Genomic DNA, 26,736 nt, shown 5'->3' with positions numbered 1-26,736 from the left:
CTCTCTTTTGTGTTATTGACCACTTAATGTCTCAACTATATAATGCATTGATACCTTTAGTCCTTCTGTTATTTATATTCCATCAAGAATTTTTCACTGCCATATTTATAAATTACTGTAAAGCATTTTTAAAACTAGTCTACAACAGTTAAAATCTGCTTTTCATCTACACCTCTTTCACTCACTGCCATTCTCATTTGTTGCTTTTTGTACAGTGATGAAGAAAACATTCACTAGAAACCACAATAAGCAGTTTCTGTCACTTCCTGTGTTGTTGTGAGGCATGAGGCAGTGTTTTGTGCAGCATTTGTAAATATTATTAATTCTACATATTTAAGTGCTGTATAATATTTTAAAGCTATTTGGATGATATTGTTCATTTTTCAATTAGAATGTTTTATGGTGAATAGTATTCTGTATAACTTAAAAACTAGTTACATAGCATATTGACAGTTCTGCACACTTCACTGATCATCCATGATCTTGTACCTTGAAACTGAAGGTCACCTACTACAGAATACATGATATTTGCAAATTAACAGAGTTTTTTAATGTTTTAAGATTTTGCCTGTCTGAAAACTGGAAATTTGTGTTTGCTGCCAGTAGCTTCTGTTTGAAAATTATTTGAATCTGACACTGTGTTCTGGTAATACTTTTTCTTAATTTCATTTCAGTTACTGATTGTTGGTGTGTAGCAGAATAATAATGTAACACACAGACTAAAAAGCACAGAATTGGCAAGACTTTCTGGCTTGCATCATTTTTAAATTTGAATAGAATATCTGTTCCTAGGTACATGAGCATAATGTACCTTGGAACAGTTTTTCAAATTTGGAAAAACTTTACTTTTCTGGAGTAGTTTTTGTAATTTCTGAAAAAGACTGCAGTACACATAAAGTGAACACTATCATTTCCAAAATAACAGGGCTAGCTAGAGGCAAAAGTCTGAAAATTGTTCCAAGGTATGACACTTTATCATACCATATTGTTTTTAAGAGACAATAAAATTAAGATGTGTTTGTTACAGCCTCCTGATTTGTATCTTCAACATGGTGAAATAATAGGTTATTATGTTGGATACAAAAAATCAAATTCAACGGAAGCATATCACTATAAAACTTACGATATGCCTCCTGACACGCCTTTGCAATATGTTTTGACAAATCTTCAGAAGTATACCCAGTACACGGTGTTAGTTCAGGCTTATAACAAAATTGGCGCTGGTCCACGAAGTCAAGAGGTTATTGCAGCAACAGATGAAGATGGTGAGTCAAAATATTGTCTTTGAACTGACTTACTAACTCAGCATTCAGTATAATATATGTAACTGTTATCAACTCCCTTCATAAAATTTAATGGAAACAAGAGACTCTCCAGTCCAACACACTCATTTTGATAAGCATCTTATTGTTTCATTTTGCAAAGAAATTATGTTGAGAGTAGGCACTTATTTAAGTAAGAGTGAAAAATAAGTTCAATGACGACTATACAAAGTATATTGACAAAACGAGAGATTATTTTTTTCACAGTCTATCATTTTCATTGTCAGTACATTACACTGAGCAAAAATGTCTGTGATTAAATGAATAAGCTCATAATGACAAAATTTTCTGATGCTGTACTAAAATTCCATGGTATTTTGGAGAGTTTCACTCTCACACATCTTCCACCTAAGTCACCAGAAGATGATGAGACTGACTCATTGAAACATAATGGAATGACAGTGCAGTAACCTAGACGGAAGCCTGAGAACATTTCGTCAGCAGTATATGCCGGGAAAGTCAACATTCACATAGACTCATTATTATTCTTAAAAGTTGGTCAGTGTGCGTGGTACTTTAATATGGGCTCATGTTTATTGTAATTGTGCTCTGTCTGATCATCCTGTCCCTTCTATCTGTGACAAACAGAGGGCACCTTCTAGACAAATCTAAGACAATTATGTACATCTGCGAAGTGGAGCTATAGAGGGGCGAAGATAGGGACTTGCATCTCCCCCCTGAATCTGGGGTACAAGCAGTCTACTGATTACCAGTAGTGAATTCCTATACACTTCGGGAAATGATTGTTTATGAGTCCACCAAACCACAAATTTCAGCAATTCTACAATGATGCAGATGAACAGAAGGGAACTTCTACAGCTATAACTACCACTGTGTAGGCCTCAGGTACGTTTCTGGGATTGCCACATCGTTTAAGGAAACTGCGCCATTGCCTGCAGCGCAACTGCGTTTGAACCAAGGCTCCCAACCATAGAACTTTTTTTCTCGCACATAAACAACTAAAAATCTCGTACTTTGGTTTTCAAACCTCGTACATTTATCAAGCATTTAAAATGTTATAAGATATTCAATGAGTGTGCATTTAGCAGGCATTCGTAAATTTAAAAATTTTGAATTCAACAAATAAAATGTTACAGTGGCCATATTTTATAGAACCAAATTCTGGACACATTACTCGTCGCGGCTGTTTGGGCCATGGGAGAGGGAGGGCGGGAGGAAGGGATAGTGGCGGTGAGATGAGACGTACTGGAATGCGTGAATGCTTAATATCGATTAACACCTATGATATAATTTTATTTCACTCTCGGAAGTAACAAGGATTTGCAAAAGCTGGTCGTAGGTTGTGTTCCAAAAATGAACAGCATAGAGACAGAAGTGATGACACTTTCTGCAGGACCTGACCAATTCAGTGGCGTAGCGTGAGGGGAGACTTTGAGACTTAGTCTCCCCTGTATTCCTGCTTAAAAAAGATACAACAGTAATTCATAACAAAAATATAACTACTTTCTACTAAGAGCACTAAATGTGCGAAGACATTAGTTTTGTAGCCCGCGCAGCCGCAACCTGAGTATTGGTGTATCTGCCTGCTTGAGACTCGACTGCTCTCTGTCTCTGCCTCCCTTCCCTTACCCGGCTGTGTAAGTGGCTTTCTCGGCTCCCCTCCACTTTCCCTTTTCGACGAAGGCCGGTGCGCTGCACCTGCTAGCAGGTATCGAGTCTAGTCTCTGCCGCTGCTATGCTGGCTTTTAATACGGAAGTGAACAGCGCGGTTTGTGTTCATTGTCATTCTTGTGTGGTTTTTGTGGATATTTTCGTTGTATCGCCAACGTGAGTGAGCCAGCAACTGAACACCTTACAGAATTTTTATTAAATAGGCCTTTTTCTAGATTGACGTACATAGAAAAGTTCGAATTGAAGGACAAACGACCTACTCCTACACTCAGCGTAGTTTTAAGTGAAGCCAAACAAAAACGCACTTTTCAGAAAGCTTGGTACGAAAAGTATGCTTTGCTGACTGCGAATGCAGTTAATAACGGATTATATTGTTATATATGTTTTCTGTTCGGTGGTGAAAAGGAATGATGCAATGAGGGCATTTGTACAATAAAGAACTTTGACAGGAAAGCACAAAAGCATCGGATATCAAAACGTCACCTGCAGAACAAAGAATCATTTCAGTTACTGGGCAAAAGCAAAATTGAGCACGCCCTTTCTGAAGCCGCTCGTCTGACAGCAATAAAATACAACAAACAAGTTGCATCCTGCGGGAGAGTATTGGCTCGTCTTATTCAGGCAATTGTATTTCTTTGTAAACAAGAACTAGCCTTTCGCGGTCATCGAGAAGGCGAATCCTCCAGCAACATAGGTAACTATCTGGCAACTGTTGGATTTACTAGCTCAAGGAGAGCAGTTAATCCGAGACCATCTGTCATCATCTTCAACCTTTAAAGGAACTTCTCCAGATATACAGAATGATGTAATAGAAATGATAACTCTGGTAGTTAATGAGAAGATAAAATCTGAAATTCAGAACTGCAATTTCATTTCGATTCAGGCTGATGAAACATTAGACGTGTCATGCAAGATTCAAATGAGTATAATATTCAGGTACTCTATTGCAGACAAAATTGAGGAAAGATTCGTTGGATTTTACGATGTTTCTGGAGATAAAACTGCTGAAGGTTTGTCAAACATTATTCATGCAGCATTGAAAGAATGAGTGTGGAAGGAAAAGTGGTTAATCAAACATATGATGGCGCTTCAGTAATGGCGGGCAGGGAAAGTGGACTACAACAATTGGTGAAGCAGTTCTGTCCCTATGCGCTGTTTATTCATTGTTACGCACACCAGCTGAATTTGGTACTGTTACACGCCTCCAAAATCATACAAGTACGCATGTTTGTAAGTGATCTTACTGCATTCCATGCGTTTTTCAGCAAATCATCAATCGAACTATATTGCTAACTGGGAACGGATTTAAACTGCCACATGCAAGCAACACTAGCTGGAACTTTCGTTCCAAGGCAGTTTGAAGAACATCTAGTCATTTCTCAGGGCTATATAGTGTTTTTAATTATATATTTGATGATACAGACTCTCAGTGGGATCCAGAATGTTTGAGCTGTGCTGTGGGAACGAAACGACGGATGGATGATCCTGCGTTTGTCTACTTGCTTTGCTTCTACCGAGGGTGTTTTGATCATCTCTTTAATTTTCTTCAGTCAAAATCTGTCAGTATAACTGCTTGACACGACGAAATAAGAACTGTTCTGAGAAACTTATGACAATTAAGAACGGAAACATTCGTTGATTAATGCATTAAATGCAGCTTGTGTTCGAATGGCAACTTATCATTCTGTGACAGTCAAAAGACATCTCTCAGGGCACTTACGAGATACTGGATTTGCAAATTGTTCAGATGGAAAGAAGACTTAAAGACTTTCCCCAAATTCAGTTTGTTGAACTTTTGAACGAAAACTGTTTCCTGAACTATCAAAAAGAATTCCCAAAGTTGAAACTGCTTCAATTGTTAGCACAGTACCCTTTTTTCAAACAAGAACAACTTGAAAATGAACTGTGTAACATAAACGCTGATGAGGAAAAACACTTATCTCCAAGAATCCTCTTGAAGTACATTGTCAACAATGATTTGGACTCCGTTTATGAAGAAACAACGAAGTTCCTGCGTTTGGTTTTGACCCTATCCGCAACTACAGCAAGCAGTGAACGAAGCATGAGTGCTCTTAAACGAGTGAAGAATTATTTAAGGAATTCAATGTCCAACATCCGGCTGTCGTGTTTGAGCACGTTAGCAATAGAAGAGACACTACTTGGAGAGCTATCCAGTGATCAGATCTTTGTACACCGAGTTATATACTTATTCGTGGAAAGAAAAGACAGGCGCATTGCACTTGTGTACAAGAAAATGTAAGTGCTTCTTCTCTTGCTGCTGGAATTCTACAGATTTGTCGTCGTTTCTTGAACAAGTTAGTTATTATTATTATTATTATCAGTGGAGGTGGTAGTGGTAGTGGTAGCTGTTGTTGTTTTATTTGACGCATTTTGTTTCATTTGTTCAAATTATTGTTTATTGTAGTATTTTGTCCCCCTATAATATCTGCAGAGTCTCCGCAACCTTTACAACCACGCTACGCCACTGCTGACCATCATTTCGCAGGACAATGCTCAAGCATGTACAGTGCAAGTTGTTACTGATTTCTTTGACTGCTGGGTCTGCTAAGTGCTATACCACCTACTGCACTTCCCTGACGTAAGCCCTCGTGAGTTCAACTCGATTTCTAAACTGAAGGAAACACTTCGCTACATTCGCTTCAGAACTGCTACAAATTTGTCGGGCAGTAGCCCGCGCCGCTCGAACTGTCAACACAACTGGCACTGCTAAGAGTATCCTACGACTTCCACATCGCTGGCAACGGGTTATACACAATGCTGGTGACTACTTTGAAGACCAGTAAAACTTTGAAACACGTATCTATTTGGTACAAGCTGTAAATAAATAGTTGCCACTATTAAAGTTCCAGCCCTCGTACCATGTTGCCGTACAATTTTTCCCTAGTCATGCGGCTATACATGTCTTTGTCGGTTCAAAATTGACGCAATTTCCAGTACGCGTTGGTCCTTTTTACGCTCTCTGCAGCAAGAAGTGTCCCTTTCACACATCCCACAGTTAGCCGGTTTCCTATGTCTATTTTTATCAAGTTAACCTTACTGAAAACTCGCTCGCAGTCAGCATTTGTTGAGGTAGAGACAGTGTAGTTAGAGCAAAAAGAACCAACTCAGAAAAATGTTCAGTTTTCAGTAAAAGATCCTAAAACTTTTCTGGCTCACTAATTTACTTCAGTCCTTCAGGATATCGAGCTTGTGCGTTCGGCAGCCGTCTCCATTGATCGTCTATTATTTGTTTCTTTGCGTGATCATCTGGTGTAATTATAAGCGGAACCACTTCAATAAGAGACATTAGTGTTGGGAAACGGCTCCTAAAATTGTGAGAGATTGCTAATTCTTGTTTGAAAATATGGTTCAAATGGCCCTGAGCACTATGGGACTCAACTGCTGAGGTCATAAGTCCTCTAGAACTTAGAACTACTTAAACCTAACTAACCTAAGGACAACACACACATCCATGCCCGAGGCAGGATTCGAACTTGCGACCGTAGCGGTCGCGCGGTTCCAGACTGTAGCGCCAGAACCGCTCGGCCACCAGCGGCCGGCTTCTTGTTTGAAAACTTGAAACTTGGACAAGACAGGGTCCTCCATGTTGTATCGTTTTTCTTTTCTTTTTTTTTTTTTTAATTTCTGTGGCAGCAACTTTGTGGAAATTTCTGCAACATGAAAATAATTGTTCAATATCTGCAGGATGTATGACCACATCCGTATGTTTTAAGAGCTCGTGAACTTTTACGCCAAGACAGAGTTCAGTGTCATGGAGATGATGTCGCTGACTTTCGGGGTCTATTTCACCTAAATTAGGCCCCGTGACGTATTCGCGTTGCAAATAACGCAATAGAATTTTCTGTTAAGTTCACGTATTTTCTCATGTAAATTGTGAATAAAGACTTTCTAGCTTTGAAATTCCAGACTGAATTTATTAAATAATGAGAGCGACCATGCAAGGAAACAAAAATAAAGTTTGTTTACTGCGCTTCTGAGTTTTTCAGAATTAAATACTGCTCGATTCGCACCTCGGCTTTGGCTTTATGTGCACAATTTGTTGTGAAATTGATAAAAAATGGATGTAGGGCTTCCGATTGCTCTAATATTCTTTCCGCCACTGCTGACAATGAAAGCCATCTTGTCTGAGATGGCTTAAGAATTTTGTGTGGCTGCACTTCAACAAATGACTGGAAGTTACGAAAGTCAAACTGGCGTTTATCACGGTGTTTAAAAAAGTTCTAAATATCACGAGCTAGTTGCTCTACACTTTCAGGTAACTGTTTACATGCTTCGCTAGCACGAAAATGGGCTGAGTGACAAATACATGTCACTATTGTGATACCTTTAAAATCACGTTGTAATCTAGTTTTTACGGAGTAGTTTTCACCCATCATGACGTTACACCCCCCTGAGCCAAAGCCTATAAACGTTTTTTAGTGGGACATTATAGTTGGTGAATGAATCGATAAGAGATCTGTATAAAATCACGGCACTGGCTGTGGGAATATCATCAGCATCGGTTCTTTCCTTAAAAATTTTGTGCAACTCCCAAAATGTGCTACATATTTTTTGAGCTTCTGATAAAAATAGCGTACCACAAGGCAAGCAGTTTGGCCGTAATGTCGGTTGTCTCGACCGTCATGACAGAAGATTTATTTTTTTTTGTAGTTTTTGGGCTAATTCTGCTTTATGACCTTCTGCAAGAACGTTCTTTACCACTGCTGTTACTGTAGTTCCTTTGAGCTCTATTTCCTTAATTAATTTTGAATCCAGCGCAACTTCTTTTAATACAGGTATCAAAAGGTCAGCAACCGAAAATGCAATGTTATACTCTGCAAAAAAAAAGCAACAAGTTTAATTTCTGCACGTGCTTTTTCTTTATTTTGTGGAATTGCAGTTTTTTGGAATCCAAGCGATGTTAATGTTTGCGTTTTTACTCTAGAACCTGGTTTGTTATTTATATGTTTTGGGTAGTGGCGTGAGTCTTCAAATTAGATATTTCAGCTTTCGTCGATGTTCCCAGGAAAAATGCACACTAGGCTTTAGTTGAATCATTGGTGTCTGACAAAAGCCAGTCCTTAAATGCCGGATCCTTTTTACCAATGATGTCTAAAATTTTGTGAGCGATGCTGCAATAATGTGTTACCTTCCTTTTTTTGTCCAGCCACCAACAATCACTGTCTTCCTCACAATTACTCATAATTATAGGTAAATAGGTAGCACGAACAACTACACAAAAGACACAATACTAGATGTATGGAACAAAGAAAAGTAGGTACCACAAATGGCGAGGCGGGCTGTTGTCAGTGCCGGAAACACACCTTCGCTGAACTATTGATGCACTGTGAGCTCAGAGCGCCGTAACGATCGCCTGATTTCGTTAAAGAGCGTTGCATATGTGTTCATGTTCAAATGTGTGGCTACTTCGTTATGAAATACCTACTGAAGTAATACCACACCACGCATTGTTCGAGTGCATGTGTCGGCAGCGTTACGATTTAAGTTCGGTAATTGTTGGTAAACGTCGGAGGAAGGGGCCTTCTATTCTCGACTGAGTACTACTTTCCCTTTTGCGATAGCCACAGACGATAAATACGAAGAACTGAATTTGTTCCTCGCGGATTCCCAGCTAACTATCCACAGGGTAGATTGCTTTTTCTTTTCAATGACATGATTATTTAGGGATAGCTTAGGCTAGACTTCAAGTATACGATTCCAATTTTTGTGTGACTGAAGGCCACTGAAACGAAAATTAATATCAATGAGAAAAAAAAATTATTTTGTTTCCATTGGACTTTCTTGAGCTCATTGTCACGCACTTTAGTGTGCAAAATTCGAAACTTAGTTAAAATGAATTCTAGAGATAGGCTTTCTCAACTACTTATTTTTTTATGAGTTGCAAATAAATAAACATTGATTGATGTCATTATTAAAGTAAAACATTTAATTTATTTAGTAATAGGAAAGTCACAGGCATGTTGTGTTTGTCGGAATTTTAGAACTTTAAATTGTAACTGAAAAGTACAAAAATCTACCAACAGAAGCACTAATTTTAGACAATATTGCGCCATATTGAGAAAATGAACGAGTCTAATGTATTATTATGGAGAATAGATCTACTATTCTCCTTGAGTAGTACATTTAACAGTTTTTGAATTGTTGTGTAACAATCTGTTGCGCATGTGCCATTTCCATGAAAATTAGAAGTGTAACTTATAATACGCATGGCCATGGGCCACTGTTCCTTGTAAAGTTTTTCTAGTTTCCTGGGTTCAAATGGTTCAAATGGCTCTGAGCACTATGGGACTCAACTTCTGAGGTCATTAGTCCCCTAGAACTTAGAACAAGTTAAACCTAACTAACCTAAGGACATCACACACATCCATGCCCAAGGCAGGAAGTTTCCTGGGATGAGGGGGAAGTGAGCCAAGGAGGAACGGAAGCAAAAGCCAGAATGTAACAGCGGAATGGCTTCTTTGCACTATTGCCAATGGGTACGCCGTCCTCGCTTATTGTGGTGCAAGCAGCATGAAAGTAAACACATTTGCTGAAAGAGCGTATTTGTCAAAGTTTATATTAAGTTACAGTACTTTTTTATATCAATGAAGATTAAATATAGACGAAAGTAAATCATAATGTGTGACAGTTATTCAATGAGTGAGACATAATTACATAGAAAACCATGTAAAAATTTATTTTAATACTCAGAACGGATATAATCACTAACAAGTCAGTCGCAGACATTACATTCTTCTGGACTCTAGGTTCCAGTGTCATCATCATCATCATCACTATCACTATCATCATCTTAAACACTGTCGCGTCCACTGCACACGGAGCTTCTGTTCATTGTAGTGCCACACATTCCAAATCGCATTCGCTGGTAGCAGTGCGCAAAACTACGCAACGTTCCAGACTCTGCCGACGAGCTTCGAGGAACACTGAGGGAGCTAAGGGAACTAGGAAAACTTTAAAAGATACATTAAAATGAAAAAATCCGCGAAAATACCCAATGCGTCTACTTTTCATATAGCACACCCAATGTAGCCAAAGTGTAAAGACCCTTTTACGCTATAAATGTTGCCCACAATAAAAAAATCATGTTATAAAATTTCCTACGTTAGAATCTCGTACATAACTGTATGAGCCTCACCGTCTCCTCGTACCTTGTGTAGCAGACAACAAATCTCGTATTTGTACGAGGAAACTCATACGTTTAGCAACCCTGATTTGGACTGTCGTAAACACACATATGAAATTTTGCAGAACAGTGCTGTAAGAAAGACCCATTCTTTCATCTGTCAATTCCCCATATCCACTGTTGTTGTTTACAGACAGAATGCGTGGAGGTAATTGTTTTGTAGGGGAAATTGTTGGAATGGGCCCTGAAGAATGTGGCCATATTATACAGTAGGGACATATGTTTCAGCCCCAGCAAGACCTTTGTGCAAAATAGTCAATCAGCTGAAAAATAACAGTCCTACACGGTTTCTGAAAAATTAGTACTGGTACACTCGTTTTTATAAAAGTCGTAGTCCATAGCGTGCATGGCATTGTCAGTTTTGTTTGAAAGCTTCAATTTTTCTAGATTTTCAGAAATATGTTAAGTTTCAAACATGCTTTTAATTGTTTAATACCATTTTCTAAACATTTTCGCTTTTTTCAGGGGCAATATTCTCAACTGCCCGAATCAAAAGCCATGCTTCGTTACTGCTCTACGAGTGTCGTTGTGTTGAATGAGATTAACCGATGCTATATTGTTCATCTTTGACACACTGTGTACTGTTTATTCACAAGGTCGTGAAACTTCGGCTGCCTAGTTTTGGATCAGCTGAAGTCGCTAAAAGTATATCGATTTCAGGTCACTAAAGTGTTGTTTCTGGCCACTGCCAACAATGGCGACTTAAAAACACAGTACAAAAATTAAGTGAAAGAACTATATACAGGGCGAAGCGAAATTCGTGCACTCGGGCCTAGCAGATTGACTCCTCACATGCCAGCGACAAAAAAATGTCTCTCAGCCGGCAGAAAAAGGACGTTAGAGTGGCAATCTGACGACACTGTAACCACGTGTAGGTTAAGACCCTCTGTCAGCGCAAACCAGTCGTGCTGTACAGTTAGTGCAGTGGATACAATTTTGGGTTAGCATGCAGGAGGTTGAATGTTCGATCGTGGGTTGGGGCGCATTTTTTTTTTTTTTTCTAATTTCATTCTGTAATATACACCGTTTCTTAGGTCAGATGTATCCTAAATTTACAACATCGTGTAACGGTGAAAATAACAAATACGTGGTTAGACAAATAAGAAATACACAGTTTAAACAAATGACATGTCATAGGACAGAACAACTACAAAAACAATATCTCTTTCGAGGCGCTAAAGATGATAGCACAGTACAATAACACAACATCTACTTGTCACTGATATTACATGTAATATGAGCGCTCAGATGTCGCACGTTAGCAACCTGTGACAATAATAATGTCCATATTAATGAACGCATGACCTTCACAACAGAATACGTTGTCCTCAGAATAACAGATGCTCAAAGCGACCTCCCTGCACGTCCAAACATTGCGCAACCCGCTGGATCGTACAGCTCTGGACCCTTCGCAGCAAAGCTGTGTGCACAGTAACAAGAGCAGCATGAACACGCGCTAGCAATTCTTCCACATTCGTCAGCGGAGTAGAGTACACGTGCTCCTTTAGGTGTCCCCACAGGAAGAAATCCAGGGGATTTAGGTCAAGTGAACGCGGTAGCCATACAACTGGACCTCCACGTCTGAGCCATTTCCCCGGCAATGTTCTGTCCAAGTACTGTCGCACATTAATTCCAGAGTGTGGAGGTGCACCATCATGTTGAAACCATATCCTCTGCTGAACATGTAGTGGAACATCTTCCAGCCCATCAGGCAGATAGTTTGATAGGAATGCATGATACCTTCATGTAGTCGACTGATCAGGCAACCTGTCGCCCAATGTTCCGGCCCAGACGTTGATACCAAAGCGAACTTGATATCCACGGTCGCTGGTGACGTGCAGGTTATCCTCACACCAATAGTGGGCGTTGTGCATATTGAAGACACCCTCACGAATGAATGCTGCTTCATCCGAATCATATTACAGTGTTCACAAAGTTAACGTTTGCTTTCTGTTGTTGGTGGAACCATTCACAGAATTGCATCCGCTGATGGCGATCTGCAGGATGCGTGTGTTTTGTGAAGGCATAGTGTTAGGGTTGCAGTCCATGCTTGTGGAGCACGTTAACGACCATGCGTTGCAAGACACGCAGCTGCCTTGCTACACTATGTGTACTTCGCTTAGATTCTTAGTGTATGACCTCCAGAACAGCTTCCTGAGTAGCTGGAGTATGGTGAGTCTGTGGATGACCTCTGTCAGGCGATGATGGAAGGAGAGAACCTGACTCCCAAAGGCACAGCTCGAGATGACGAAACACATGTTTATCTGGATGGCGTTGACGAGGATATCTAGTAGCATGTTCACGAGTGGCAACGCCATCCCAGTTATCAGATGCACCAAGGACCAAAAGCATATCCACAGATTCATCCTTTGTGTATGCCATACATCTGCCACACTGGTTTAGACTTCACAATGAGAAAATTAGATATGTGTACGCATGTACATGGGAGTCTGTCATGGGTGCGTTACACCACTCACAACTAGTCCCTGTCTGGTGGAAAGCGCATACAGTATAAACACACCATCAGTTCTGCACGCTGTTACACCTAATGCACATTACCCCTCTGACGGATATTGTTCTCCGTGATTCATCCCGACACTGCTAATTGTGAAATGTTCGGTTTTGAATTACGTGGTAATAGATGTTCAAAAATGGTTCAAATGTCTCTGAGCACTATGGGACTTAACATCTGTGGTCATCAGTCCCCTAGAACTTAGAACTACTTAAACCTAACTAACCTAAGGACATCACACAACACCCAGTCATCACGAGGCAGAGAAAATCCCTGACCCCGCCGGGAATCGAACCCGGGAACCCGGGCGCGGGAAGCGAGAACGCTACCGCACGACCACGAGCTGCGGACTAATAGATGTAATGTTTCCACAATCTCATCAATAGAATAATAGTAATAATAATAATAATAATACATTGAGATACATACTAAACAGTGTGCAATTACCAGACTCAGTGTCGAAAGGCATAATTAGTGGGACCATGGTGATAACACATACAAATAGTAACTGAATTAGGACATTATTCGCAAAGCACATTGCTAGTCCTACCGGTAATGTAAGGCCCTAACGAAATGTAATGGATCTGAACGAGGCAAGAATAATAGTTGGTACTAATCTATGGGACCATTGGAGAAGGATACAAAGAAAACAGGTTTCACATCTTACAGAATGTCCTTTTCCTACTGGATGTACTCGCCGGACGAAATATTGTGAGAGACATTTTTTTATCAGTGGCATGTGAGGAATCGCGCTGCGAAGGCGGAGTGCGCGGATTTCGCTTCACCCCATATATCGAACATTTAGTTACATGTTTAAGCCGACATTCCGATTTTCCTTGGTGTGGCACTTCATATGCCATATGGCACCAGTTCGAGATTCTAGATTATAATATTTTAGTGTTTTGTATATCGTAATATACTGCGTGTTTTCGAACATTTTTGAGTGCTGCACCAAATTACTACTATTTTATCAGTTGTAAACTAAATTAGTACTCCCTACAAAATTTGTGGCAACAGCATCCCCGTTTAAAAACAGTCGTTCCATAGTTTCAGTCCACTTTTACATGTTAAAATGAGTATTTTTGGGAACAACCCAACAATTGCCACTATTGTCCATAACATATTTCTTAGTGTAAATTGTAACCTTCATTTGAATGTTGTATCAACTTTGGTAACATAGTAATATCTTTTCAGAAAACCATCGCTCCTTTTATCGCCGTTTAAGCTTGATATAATTAGTGACAAATTCTGTTTTTGACGCTCTTTGACCTATTTCTTCTAAATCAATGTTTGACATTTTATGATTAAGACATAAGCTTAGCTCTTGAATTCAACTGCATCATTGTCCTGTGTGAAGAGGAGGCAAACGCAATATAGTAGAGATCTGTCAATCGTTGGCAGTTCATATCGTTGTAAATATGTACCGGTACCAGTACAGTGAATAATGGTACCTCTTAGGCAAATCACATTTATTTATTTGTTCTTCATATTATATCCTATTATCCAGAATGCTAATACAGGCCATACAGTCATATTTTTGTGGACAGCAATACATATGTGTATTAATTATTTGTTTCTGTTTCTATTTTTAAAAAAATTCTAATTCTACAAAAATGCTGCAACTACAATTACTCTTTGTCACTACACAACTGCAATTAAAAAAAACCTTAACCAGTGACCCAACTGTTAATACCACTATAGTGCTACAGAGTCTCTTCTGTCTGTATTTATTTTTTAGGGTGCATCTATAATGTTCACCTTTTGTTTCCACTACTGGATTCGCCGTCATACTGCTCTGCTCAACAGCCATTGGCTGCTGGATTCATTGGGCTTAGGGCAGCACGTCAGCAGCATTTCCACTTTACAAGAGATTCCACGTTTCACTTTCATTTCTTAGGTCTGACGCTTTCGTGATTACTTGCACCAATGCAATGTACATTCTTGAAAAAAATCATTTCATTCAGTGGTCGCCGACCTCATTTGTTTTCTCTCCATCTGCACAGTATCTCATCTAGCCGGAGTGGCACACTGCCATGGTTTTGAGTGCCTTGTGAAGCTTTCTTTGGTCTTTCTGTATACAGCGGATGCAGCATCATCCAAAATGTGCCAGGGTGACTCGTTTCTCAGTGTTGCTCTGGGGTCCAGTCCTTAATGCCTGAAGACCATTACAGTCCATGCAGGATAAGGTGACCGAGCGCAGCGGCCAATTTACGTTCAAACCGCTGGGCGTATTCATTAGTTTGTCAAAAAGGGAACGTCAACAGCGTTTGCCCCTTTTGTCTGGTCAGCAATGACAGAATCGAGTCACACCCCCAACAGTCTTTTTCAAACGCTTTTTCAGAACCTGTTCAGTCAAATTTAAATTCATTTTTGCTTCACTTGATGCTTTATATGTAAGGTTCATTTTGATGTGCCCATAATTTCATTAATGGTCAAAGGTATTGTGATATTTACGTGGAAATAAGACACTGTTCGAAATTCGAAAAGTTTGCAATTAAAAATTGGGGTCACTAGGATTTTGCCATGGGGCATATTACATAATATGTAGCTGCATATGAAATTTAGCTAACATATTGAATTTTTCTTTAGATGTGAGAGGAGATTTCTATCTGTCACCAATCTCAAGAAAGCTGATCTGAGATAGCACATCCATGGATTTTGGAAAAATATAAGTGAAGACATTACAAGTTTATTTTGTACCGAGGATGCGCTTTTTCATAAGATACTGACCTTCCTTTTCCTCAGGGTCTCACTTAATAAACTACTGTTTAAGAACTCTCTCGCAATTGCGTCTGCACATGTTAGTGAGGTGGGATGGTGTAAACTGCGCTGTATTTTGGCAAAAAAAAAGAAAATTTTAACATGGCAACAAGAGAAATGTTTGGTTTCAATACAAAATTCGCCACTCATGACACTTCTCTGAAAGTTACATATGGTTAACAAGCCAGGCGAAAATAAATCATTGCCTTTTCAGCGGAATTCTTTTTAGATGGTAACTTTTCGTAGAGAAGAGGTGAAAGATCGTTCTGAATGATCAGTATGCTAGTGTGGGCTTGGAGAGCCCTGCTTAATACTTACAAACATGTGGGTATAGGCTTCAGTTTAGAATGGCGTTTCCCCTCCTGTGCTCAGCATTTCCCCTATAATGCCTGACGCAACCCGCACAACATGTCTCCTCACACATCCTCTGCCGTCTGCACATCTACCAGCCACGGTAGTCTGTGCAGACTCTACCCACTGCATCTTTCTAGAGCGCACGCACCTACAATGTGTGCTCTGGAGTTGCATCTGCTGCAGGTGCAGCTATCATTAATCTGTCGTTTGTTTTTGTACAAGTACTAAGCATATGGGCCATGACCAGGCCTGAACCTGGTGGTTGGGAGGGGGGGAGCAAACCAGATTATCTGCCCCTGGATGCAGTTTCAGAAGGCGCCAAATTCATATTCTTGGAGGAAAATAACCTCGTTTCTCAATGCGCCTGGTCTACCAATTATTTATTCATATGATTTTGAAATGCATCCTTATTGGTTTTTGAACATTTCTGAACACGTTCTAAGTTGATTCCTGAAAGAATCATAAGTTGATTTTTGAATGCTGGCAGGGGGATACCCGTCGCATCTAGAAATTAAAAGCTTTCCCACAGACAAAAGGGGGCAGGTCTATACGACCTGGGCCGAGTAAACCCGAGGGATGAATGCCAGTCGCTATTTGTTTATGTGGTTGACTGGGTGTGCGAATGATCAGCGTTGTTATAATTATTAGCGAAATCCATAGATTCTTACTACCAGAGTGGTAATAAACGACTGACAGGAATAATAGATAAGAAAGATTACGTATTTGTTTCATGATGGCATTCCTTGCGCAACAGAATAAAAAAAAGCGATCGATGTAATTACTTCTTACGAGTCCTGCATCTTCCCAAACACCAGAGAATGATGAGCAACAGAAATCCAATCCCTGCAAACTGGATTTTTTTTTATAAATAAACGATGTACCTTTAGCTATGTAATTGAATTTCCTGTCATGAGATCCTTCCTCTCCATCACACAGCCGCCAATTCCCAGATGGAGGAGAGGAATGCGAATAACTCAGGCCAGAAAGTGCACCTTATCAGCGAGGGGAGAGGGGTGGAATGGAGGTTTCCTGAGAGGTTGGGAAGACGCGGAGCAGGAGGAGAAAGAGTGAGAGGGGTGGGAGAACTTTCAATCAGAAGGGTGGATTATCCCCAGGGTGTCATTATCTGTCAATCAAAAGAGAATAATAGGTTTGCACTTGAGTGTATACTTGCCCCTGATGTAGGCAACCTGCACTAAGAAAACGCAATGATGCCGTCCTTGTTCCCCTACTTAGATTCTCACTTTTTCCTGATTTCAGTACAGTAAAATTCACCATCCTAGTGTGAGATTTGTAAGTGGCAGGCAAACTACACTGTCCAAGTAGTGTAATTTCCTGTCTATTGTAAGTAGTGAGGTGCTTGCTAGATTGAGAAAAGCATAGTGAGCCCAACTGTTCGTACATGGCACACTTAAGCTAAGTTACTGAGGCACCTGTGTGAACTGAAAGTTCACACGATGGCCAGCAATTCGTAATGAGACAAATAGTTTGTTAGAACGTCGTTGCACAGCGCTAGGGCGAGAAGGAAGCACAACCTTAATTTTACTTTTGTCAGAACCTGCTGTAGGTTTGGAAAACACAGCATTCACTGCATGTGCACAAGCCTGTTTTTTCTGGGAGCGGGCAAAATTGGTGTTTTTGTGCCGTTGCAAACAAACTGCTTGGATATGACCTTTTTTTTCACACGTGTAACGTGTTGCATTATGTGATTGGCAATGCTGTCTTTTATGGCGAGCAAAACATATAGGGCAAGACGTCACTAATCTCACAGGCCTGTTAAATGTCGACGTGGCTGTGCATGTGGTTGTTCAAAATGGCTCTGAGCACTATGGGACTCAACTGCTGAGGTCATTAGTCCCCTAGAACTTAGAACTAGTTAAACCTAACTAACCTAAGGACATCACAAACATCCATGCCCGAGGCAGGATTCGAACCTGCGACCGTAGCGGTGTTGCGGTTCCAGACTGCAGCGCCTTTAACCGCACGGCCACTTGGGCCGGCTGCATGTGGTTGTGTACATGCTCATTGTTGTGGCTGCTTGGGGCAGTCATGAGCAAGGAATGACTCGACCTGAGAAATCAGGGCCTGGTCAAACTTATTGGCCTGTGTGGTACATAGATCGTATTGCTCTAAGATTTGCAACACTGGGAGATGTGATGGGTCAGAGTACTTTAAGATCTGTTCCCAAATTCTACTATCCGGGACACTGAATATTAATCATCCCAGATCATTAAATCACAGTAAAAGTTACACAAATACACTTAAATTTAAACTTCCTTGTCATGCCCGTTAATTCTGTGTACCAAAGGCAGTATGGCTGTTCCAGCTTTTTCTTCAAACAAAAGATATCCATCTGCAGCTACTTGGACTTGCTGGTCATAGTATTGAGTTAACGCAACGATTACTCGGCCATAGCTGAGTTCATCGGGAGACGCGGTTAGGAACAGTTTTTGTATTAATCTGAACACTGGGGACCCCACAATTTACAGTACTTTGAACATGATGAACCTGACACTGTGCTTAGAACTGAGTCAGGTATTCAACCTATTCCTCCCCTGTGTACTTAAATTGGCAGAACGGTGGGATACTAGTCGGCGGCACTTGTTGGGCTGGTTATTTGATCAGTTGTGGTTGAGCAGCCGATGCAGCTTGTGCAGCAAGTAGTTGTCGTACCGTCGTCAGCAAGGTAGCAATTTTTTTGTTCCGAAACTGAAAAACTTATGTTTGATCCATCACAGTTCTCATCTGCAGTTGTGATGCGGGGGCAGGGGGTGGAGGGAGCGAGGAATTCATGGTTTACACAAATATGTTATAGTAAAAAACAAGCAAAATCTCTGAAAAGACAAATTTGATTAGTTCTGTGGCTCCCCTCTTAGAATACATACAAGAACACGACAACAAATTAGCAAACAGAAATACTTGAACACGATCACCGCTGCAGGCTAAAACACAAGAGAATCAAGCAAACTCTTCGCCAAAGTTGCTTATCGACGATCGCCACTGAATTATCCTCGTCGCCACTGTAGTATCCCCATCACCACTGTAGTATCCTCGTCGCCACTGTAGAGTCTCGTACCACAAAGAAACAATGGAGAGGTTGTTGTTATGGGTGACCGTTATCCTCCTTCTACAACACAAATGCACACATGGATCAATACAGTCCTTTATTTACATGAACTGGAAACTTAACTTGAATAGAGTTGTTGTGTTTCTAGCTCCTCAGAAATAGTCCTGTTGCAGACTGATGTCATCTTGCTATTACAAACTTGTTGCTATGTGCTGTCGTAGCCTGTGACGTGAACTGCACCACTCTGCAAATCAACTGACAGACGCCAAACTGGAAGAATGAATCAGTGAAGCCCTCCGGTCAGCAGCGGCGGCCTAAATGCATGCTGTCGAGAGGGCGTTGGTGGCCTGTTGCTTGTTAGTGTGTCTGGGACCTCTCTCGTGTTAGGTGCACTTCATCCAGTGGCTACTATCGAGATTTGCCGGCCGGAGTGGCCGAGCGGTTCTAGGCGCTTCAATCTGGAGCCACGCGACCATTACGGTCGCAGGTTCGAATCCTGACTCGGGCGTGGATGTGTGTGATGTCCTTAGGTTAGTTAGGTTTAAGTAATTCTAAGTTCTAGGGGACTGATGACCTCAGCTGTGAAGTCCCACAGTGCTCAGAGCCATTTGAACCTACTATCGAGATTTGCTTCATCTTTGGCTGCCTGTGTGCTGGCGAGAGCTTACACCAGCACAATATGGTGACAGTGAATCATCAGCATCAGTGCAGCCAGAGTGTGTGGGCTGCGATAATTGGCCTTACAGGCCGGAACTATCGGCGTTTCTTGCAGGTGACTTTGACTGCCCGGCTGGAAGAAGTGCCATTGATGATTCGAAAGGTTATGTAGCTACTACATGATGGTGCGACGGTGCTCCAGCCCACTTCGCCGTTAACTTCTGGATGATCTCAATTGTGTCTTCCCTGGTCCATGGATCAGACGAGAGGGTCCAGTTGCAAGGCCTGATCATTCACCAGATCTCATTTCGTGCAATTTCTGGTTATGGGAATATCTCGAAAGTATCATGTATGCTGAGCCCATTCCACATGTGGAGACACTGGACCAGTGTATTCATGCTGCCTTTGACACTGTTTGGATGCAGCTTGCCCAATGTGAACATACGAGGCAGAACATGCTACAGTGCATACATGCATGCAGGCAAATGAAAACCATTTTCAACAGATACTTAACTGTGGCTGCATGGTACAGTACGTGTTAGACTGCAGTCTCTGTAACAAAGCATGATTAAATAAATAGTCTCTGCCATGGAAACCATGCATTTCCGGACTTAAGTTCACTAGATCTTTTTTTCCGCATCCTCACAGTGAAAATCCCTAGACTTTGTATGTGGTGGAAAAAATCACCCTGTATATGCCCAGGGACCCGATTCAACATGTTGAAGAGACTGTTCCAGTAGCCATTGAGGCAACAAGGTACTATCAACTCTAGACATGTGACTACACTTAAAAATAAGGGTTTTTTTTTTTTTACTGAATTCCTTTCTGAGCCACAGACAGCTTTAGTAATGGGTAATGGAGGTCATTTTTCCTTCTAATGTTTTAGGTATTGACATCACTGCTCTTTTCAAATTGTGATGGATTATGTATGACTTATTTCATTAGCCAATATACACTCCTGGAAATGGAAAAAAGAACGCATTGACACCGGTGTGTCAGACCCAACATACTTGCTCCGGACACTGCGAGAGGGCTGTACAAGCAATGATCACACGCACGGCACAGCGGACACACCAGGAACCGCGGTGTTGGCCGTCGAATGGCGCTAGCTGCGCAGCATTTGTGCACCGCCGCCGTCAGTGTCAGCCAGTTTGCCGTGGCATACGGAGCTCCATCGCAGTCTTTAACACTGGTAGCATGCCGCGACAGCGTGGACGTGAACCGTATGTGCAGTTGACGGACTTTGAGCGAGGGCGTATAGTGGGCATGCGGGAGGCCGGGTGGACGTACCGCCGAATTGCTCAACACGTGGGGCGTGAGGTCTCCACAGTACATCGATGTTGTCGCCAGTGGTAGGCGGAAGGTGCACGTGCCCGTCGACCTGGGATCGGACCGCAGCGACGCACGGATACATGCCAAGACCGTAGGATCCTATGCAGTGCCGTAGGGGACCGCACCGCCACTTCCCAGCAAATTAGGGACACTGTTGCTCCTGGGGTATCGGCGAGGACCATTCGCAACCGTCTCCATGAAGCTGGGCTACGGTCCCGCACACCGTTAGGCCGTCTTCCGCTCACGCCCCAACATCGTGCAGCCCGCCTCCAGTGGTGTCGCGACAGGCGTGAATGGAGGGACGAATGGAGACGTGTCGTCTTCAGCGATGAGAGTCGCTTCTGCCTTGGTGCCAATGATGGTCGTATGCGTGTTTGGCGCCGTGCAGGTGAGCGCCACAATCAGGACTGCATACGACCGAGGCACACAGGGCCAACACCCAGCATCATGGTGTGGGGAGCGATCTCCTACACTGGCCGTACACCACTGGTGATCGTCGAGGGGACACTGAATAGTGCACGGTACATCCAAACCGTCATCGAACCCATAGTTCTACCATGCCTAGACCGGCAAGGGAACTTGCTGTTCCAACAGGACAATGCACGTCCGCATGTATCCCGTGCCACCCAACGTGCTCTAGAAAGTGTAAGTCAACTACCCTGGCCAGCAAGTTCTCCGGATCTGTCCCCCATTGAGCATGTTTGGGACTGGATGAAGCGTCGTCTCACGCGGTCTGCATGTCCAGCAAGAACGCTGGTCCAACTGAGGCGCCAGGTGGAAATGGCATGGCAAGCCGTTCCACAGGACTACATCCAGCATCTCTACGATCGTCTCCATGGGAGAATAGCAGCCTGTATTGCTGCGAAAGGTGGATATACACTGTACTAGTGCCGACATTGTGCATGCTCTGTTGCCTGTGTCTATGTGCCTGTGGTTCTGTCAGTGTGATCATGTGATGTATCTGACCCCAGGAATGTGTCAATAAAGTTTCCCCTTCCTGGGACAATGAATTCACGGTGTTCTTATTTCAATTTCCAGGAGTGTATGTACTGTGACAGTGTAGTTAAAATGCCTAGCTCCATGAAGACATACCTACGTGATGTCATTGGGTGATCACCACATATTATTCTTACTACTCGCTTTTATGTAATCAATACATTCTTTCTAAGTGATGAGTTACCCCAGAAGATTCTTCCTCGAGAAATTTTTGAGTAGAAATATGACAAATATGTCAGGAGGTTAATTCGTTCATTTAGCAATTATACAAAGAGCAAATGTAACTGAACGTAATTGTTTGAGAAGTTCAGTAATCTGTTGCTTCCAGATCAAGTTTTCCTCAACATCTACGCCCAAAATTTTGGAGCATTGTAAGCAATTGGCTCCTGCTCATGTTCTACATCGACTGTAGTGATGTCCATGGAAATGATTGTGCTCATTGGTTCTAAGACGAGTAGAAGATCTGTACCTGAGACTTCAAAGGTTCTATTAAAACTTAGACTGTGATTTTTTGGACTTACGCCATATGTTTGAAAATTGTATTGTCCCTCCAAAAGGATCAGCGGGACACTAGTCCCTCTAAAAGGATCAGCGGGGCACTAACATCAGAGGTTGCTGTCCTATCCAATTGGCTGACTGTGTGTGGAGTACACACAAGGATCTTTTGACTCAGCGGACCCCCATCTAATCCAGATTATTATAGCTGTAGGATACCCCAGAGAGTTGGTGTAAGACTCAAAGAAATGACCCCTGCAAACGAGAAAATTAAAATCCTTCTTGACTTTTGTAAAGCGCCGGCCAAAGTGGTCGAGCGGTTCTAGGTGCTTCAGTCTGGAACCACGCGACCGCTACGGCCGCAGGTTCTAATCCTGCCTCGGGCATGGATGTGTGTGATGCTCTTAGGTTAGTTAGGTTTAAGTAGTTTTAAGTTCTAGGGGACTGATGACCTCAGATGTTAAGTCCCATAGTGCTCAGAGCCATTTGAACCATTTTTTCTTTTTTTTTTTTTAAGCATTTGACTCGGTACTACACCAATGTCGACATATCAGAGAAGTGACACTTCAGTCTCAACAAAAAGATTTAACATCTAGTAGTATAGCGTGTAGGGCATATGAAAAAAGCGTGTGAAGTGCAGCTTTTTGTTTCGTGATAAGTGCGTGAAACTCAACTTGAATTTTATAGGTGGAGCGTTTCCTCGGTCATATCGTGTGTTTGAAGGTGACAAACTTGTAGTGTTGATAATCTTAGTGAACAGAGACACTGAAGCTCTTAAAGACGAAATAAAATCCTTGGAAGGAGAAAATGTGAACTAGAAATGTGATCAAAACAGTGAAAAACGTATTTGCAACATCAAGAATAATAACAAGTGATATTATCCATAGACGATCGGAGAACAACAAATATATAGGCAAAATAAACTGCCATGTCAAAGAACGGTGTAATATGCTAGGAACAATATTAGTAGAGCCTAATGAGTTTACACCCACAGATTATTAAATACAGGACGGCCTGCCTTTGAACAGATTAGAGTCTACAATACTCAGCAGTATATTTATTAATGTGTGCAAAATTCTGAACAGTTAGGGATTGGGGTGAAAAGAAATCCTTAAGTAAAGCTGTTCTTAAAACTATATGTAAAAGCAGTAAGCACATTTTTGATGCATTTCAACATAAATGCCATTCACACCAAACATATAAAATGCAGAGAGGCAAAAAGTAACGATCAAAAATTTTTCTATCAGAAAGAAGAAGCCTATAAATGAACAACAGACTGCATCAATGTCCTTGGTAAGTTTCCTGGTACTTATTAAAAATTGTTTAATGTAGAAGGTGTTGTGGCCTCAACCTTAGGCAAGACAACTAGCCGAAGGGTGTTCAGGCCCAACACTTACGAAATTCTATAGCTGGGTGCTAAAGTAATGCTGGCGTAGTACTCTGTGACACAGTAAGCTCCTGTAGTTGTGAGCTGGGTTAGTACATGTGGTGGCACTACGCTCTGCTTCAGCAGCTGCTTATGTGGTGGGAAGTCGGTTCATGTCACAGAGCACCCAGCCAGAGCGAATATATATGCTTCCAGTCCAGGCATTAGCAGCACATGTTCTTGTCCCTACCAAGGGAGGCGATAGGGGGACACAAGGTGGAAATAGTAAATAGCCATGAAATGGCAATTGGGCTACCAGAGCTACTGCACTAACTGTGAATATAAACGCAGCCAAAATGTGTGCAGTAGTGGAATTTTGCTTAGGTGGCTTAGTGGATGGAAGGAAGGTCAAATTTTTGTTGGAGATGGATCCGCAGGTGCCCATGGCAATCTTGGATATCATGTGGAAGAGGATGTATGTGACCATGACGATGTATGTTAAACAGAGTGGGTGGGAACCACATGCATTCGCTGTGTCCGGTGATACTGAGTTTTTGGATTGGGGCGAGAGTTTTCAGGGATTTTGTGGGAGGTTTTCCTCATATAAATGACGGTTACTGTGCTGTCTTAGGATTAGATTTCTTGCTTAAATATCACACTAAAACTGGCCTTGATCACACATTGTAGAACTCGTCAGGATATTGTTCCACCTGTGGGAAACTGCTGACAGTGTCACACTGCTGTGAAGTTCATTCTCAGTGCAAGGGAAACCACTCAGACTGCGCGCATGGCCACCAACGATCAACTTGTATGATAATGAACCAGAAGATATTTTGGGTGAGCATAGGAATTAATTTTCCGGGAAATGTTTTGTGTGTATTAGAATCAATAAAGGAAAACGAGGAGTTACGTAAAGCACAGTGTTTCATATGCAGGAGTGTTGTTTGTGTTCATGAATTAGATGGCGAGCAGGTGGTACCCATTGGGATAGATAACTTTTTGGTACCATGTGCATGGAATTGTCAAAGGGTTGACATTCGCCAATTTGGAGCTTTTATAGGAGGACATTTAGACAGAATGAAAGCAGACCCTAAGCTTAAATAAGTCACCAGTTTCGCTGCATGACAGGACAAGGTTGTACAATTGTAAAGAATAGAAAGAATTGCAACGGAAGAGTTATTGTTAGAGTACAAAGATCTGATTGATCCTCATGGGTCTTTACCAGTGACTCCAGTGACACAGCATAGAATCCAAACTGGTAATGAACTGCCTGTATATCACAAACCGTACCTACTGGAGAGCACCAGTAGTGATAGTTCCAAAGAAAATTATGGACGGGACGAAGGTGAATAATTTTTGTTGTGATTATTGGTGCATTAACAACTGCACAGTTGCAGATGCTTATCCATCCCCAAATATAAAAGGAACTTCGGATAACCTGGGCAATATAGATATTTTTCTACCATGGATCTGCAGAGAGATTACCATCAGTTAGAAGTAGCACCAGAGGATCGGCCAAAGGCATTATTTACAGCCTCATTAGGACATTAACTGTATCGTTTATGCTGTTTGGATTTTAAAAAGTACCAGCTACAGTTACCTGTCTCTTAGATGGAATTTTGTGGGGACTGAAATTGGATAGCGTATTTAGATAACATAGTTGTTGTTGCAAAGGACATGGAAGAGCAGGTGTTACAACTAAAGTAATCCTTCAAACAAATGCATGCAGTACACACAACACTTCATACTAAGGAAGTACAGCACTTAGGGCATGTAATCAGTTGTGAGGGAGTCTTGATAGATACTTTTTTTTTGTGGTCATCAGTCTACTGACTGGTTTGATACGGCCCGCCACGAATTCCTTTCCTGGCCTAACCTCTTCATCTCAGAGTAGCACTTGCAACCTACGTCCTCAATTATTTGCTTCACGTATTCCAAATCTCTGTCTTCCTCTACAGTTTTTGCCCTCTACAGCTCCCTCTAGTACCATGGAAGTCATTCACTCATGTCTTAGCAGATGTCCTATCATCCTGTCCCTTCTCCTTATCAGTGTTTTCCACATATTCCTTTCCTCTCCGATTCTGCGTAGAACCTCTTCAATCCTTACCTTACCAGTCCACCTAATTTTCAACATTTGTCTATAGCACCACATCTCAAATGCTTCGATTCTCTTCTGTTCCGGTTTTCCCACAGTCCATGTTTCTATACCATACAATGCTGTACTCCAGACGTACATCCTCAGAAATTTCTTCCTCAAATTAAGGCCGGTATTTGATATTAGTAGACTTCTCTTGGCCAGAAATGCCTTTTTTGCCATAGCGTGTCTGCTTTTGATGTCCTCCTTGCTCCGTCCGTCATTGGTTATTTTACTACCTAGGTAGCAGAATTCCTTAACTTCATTGACTTCGTGACCATCAATACTGATGTTAAGTTTCTCGCTGTTCTCATTTCTACTACTTCTCATTACCTTCGTCTTTCTCCGATTTACTCTCAAACCGTACTGTGTACTCATTAGACTGTTCATTCCGTTCAGCAGATCATTTAATTCTTCTTCACTTTCACTCAGCATAGCAATGTCATCAGCGAATCGTATCATTGATATCCTTTCACCTTGTATTTTAATTCCACTCCTGAACCTTTCTTTTATTTCCATCATTGCTTCCTCGATGTACAGATTGAAGAGTAGGGGCGAAAGGCTACAGCCTTGTCTTACACCCTTTTTAATACGAGCACTTCGTTCTTGATCGTCCACTCTTATTATTCCCTCTTGGTTGTTGTACATATTGTATATGACCCGTCTCTCCCTATAACTTACCCCGAATTTTTTCAGAATCTCGAACAGCTTGCTCCATTTTATATTGTCGAACGCTTTTTCCAGGTCGACAAATCCTATTAAAGTGTCTTGATTTTTCTTTAGCCTTGCTTCTATTATTAGCCGTAACGTCAGAAATGCCTCTCTCGTCCCTTTACTTTTCCTAAAGCCAAACTGATCGTCACCTAGCGCATTCTCAATTTTCTTTTCCATTCTTCTGTATATTA

General features: G+C 41.6%; 1 protein-coding gene across 1 annotated transcript in view; it reads left to right on the top strand.

The window, feature by feature from the left end:
* LOC126470959 (Down syndrome cell adhesion molecule-like protein Dscam2) overlaps positions 1–26,736 on the top strand; it is a 242,310-nt gene that overhangs the window by 4,115 nt on the left and 211,459 nt on the right. The window contains exon 3 of the mRNA XM_050099008.1: positions 1,028–1,265. Coding sequence (XP_049954965.1) covers positions 1,028–1,265 — 238 coding nt within the window. The remainder of the gene's footprint in view (positions 1–1,027; positions 1,266–26,736) is intronic.

The sequence above is a fragment of the Schistocerca serialis genome, chromosome 3, assembly GCF_023864345.2.
Source record: "Schistocerca serialis cubense isolate TAMUIC-IGC-003099 chromosome 3, iqSchSeri2.2, whole genome shotgun sequence".
NCBI classification, from domain to species: domain Eukaryota; kingdom Metazoa; phylum Arthropoda; class Insecta; order Orthoptera; family Acrididae; genus Schistocerca; species Schistocerca serialis.
This window is presented reverse-complemented; position numbering and strand designations above follow the sequence as displayed.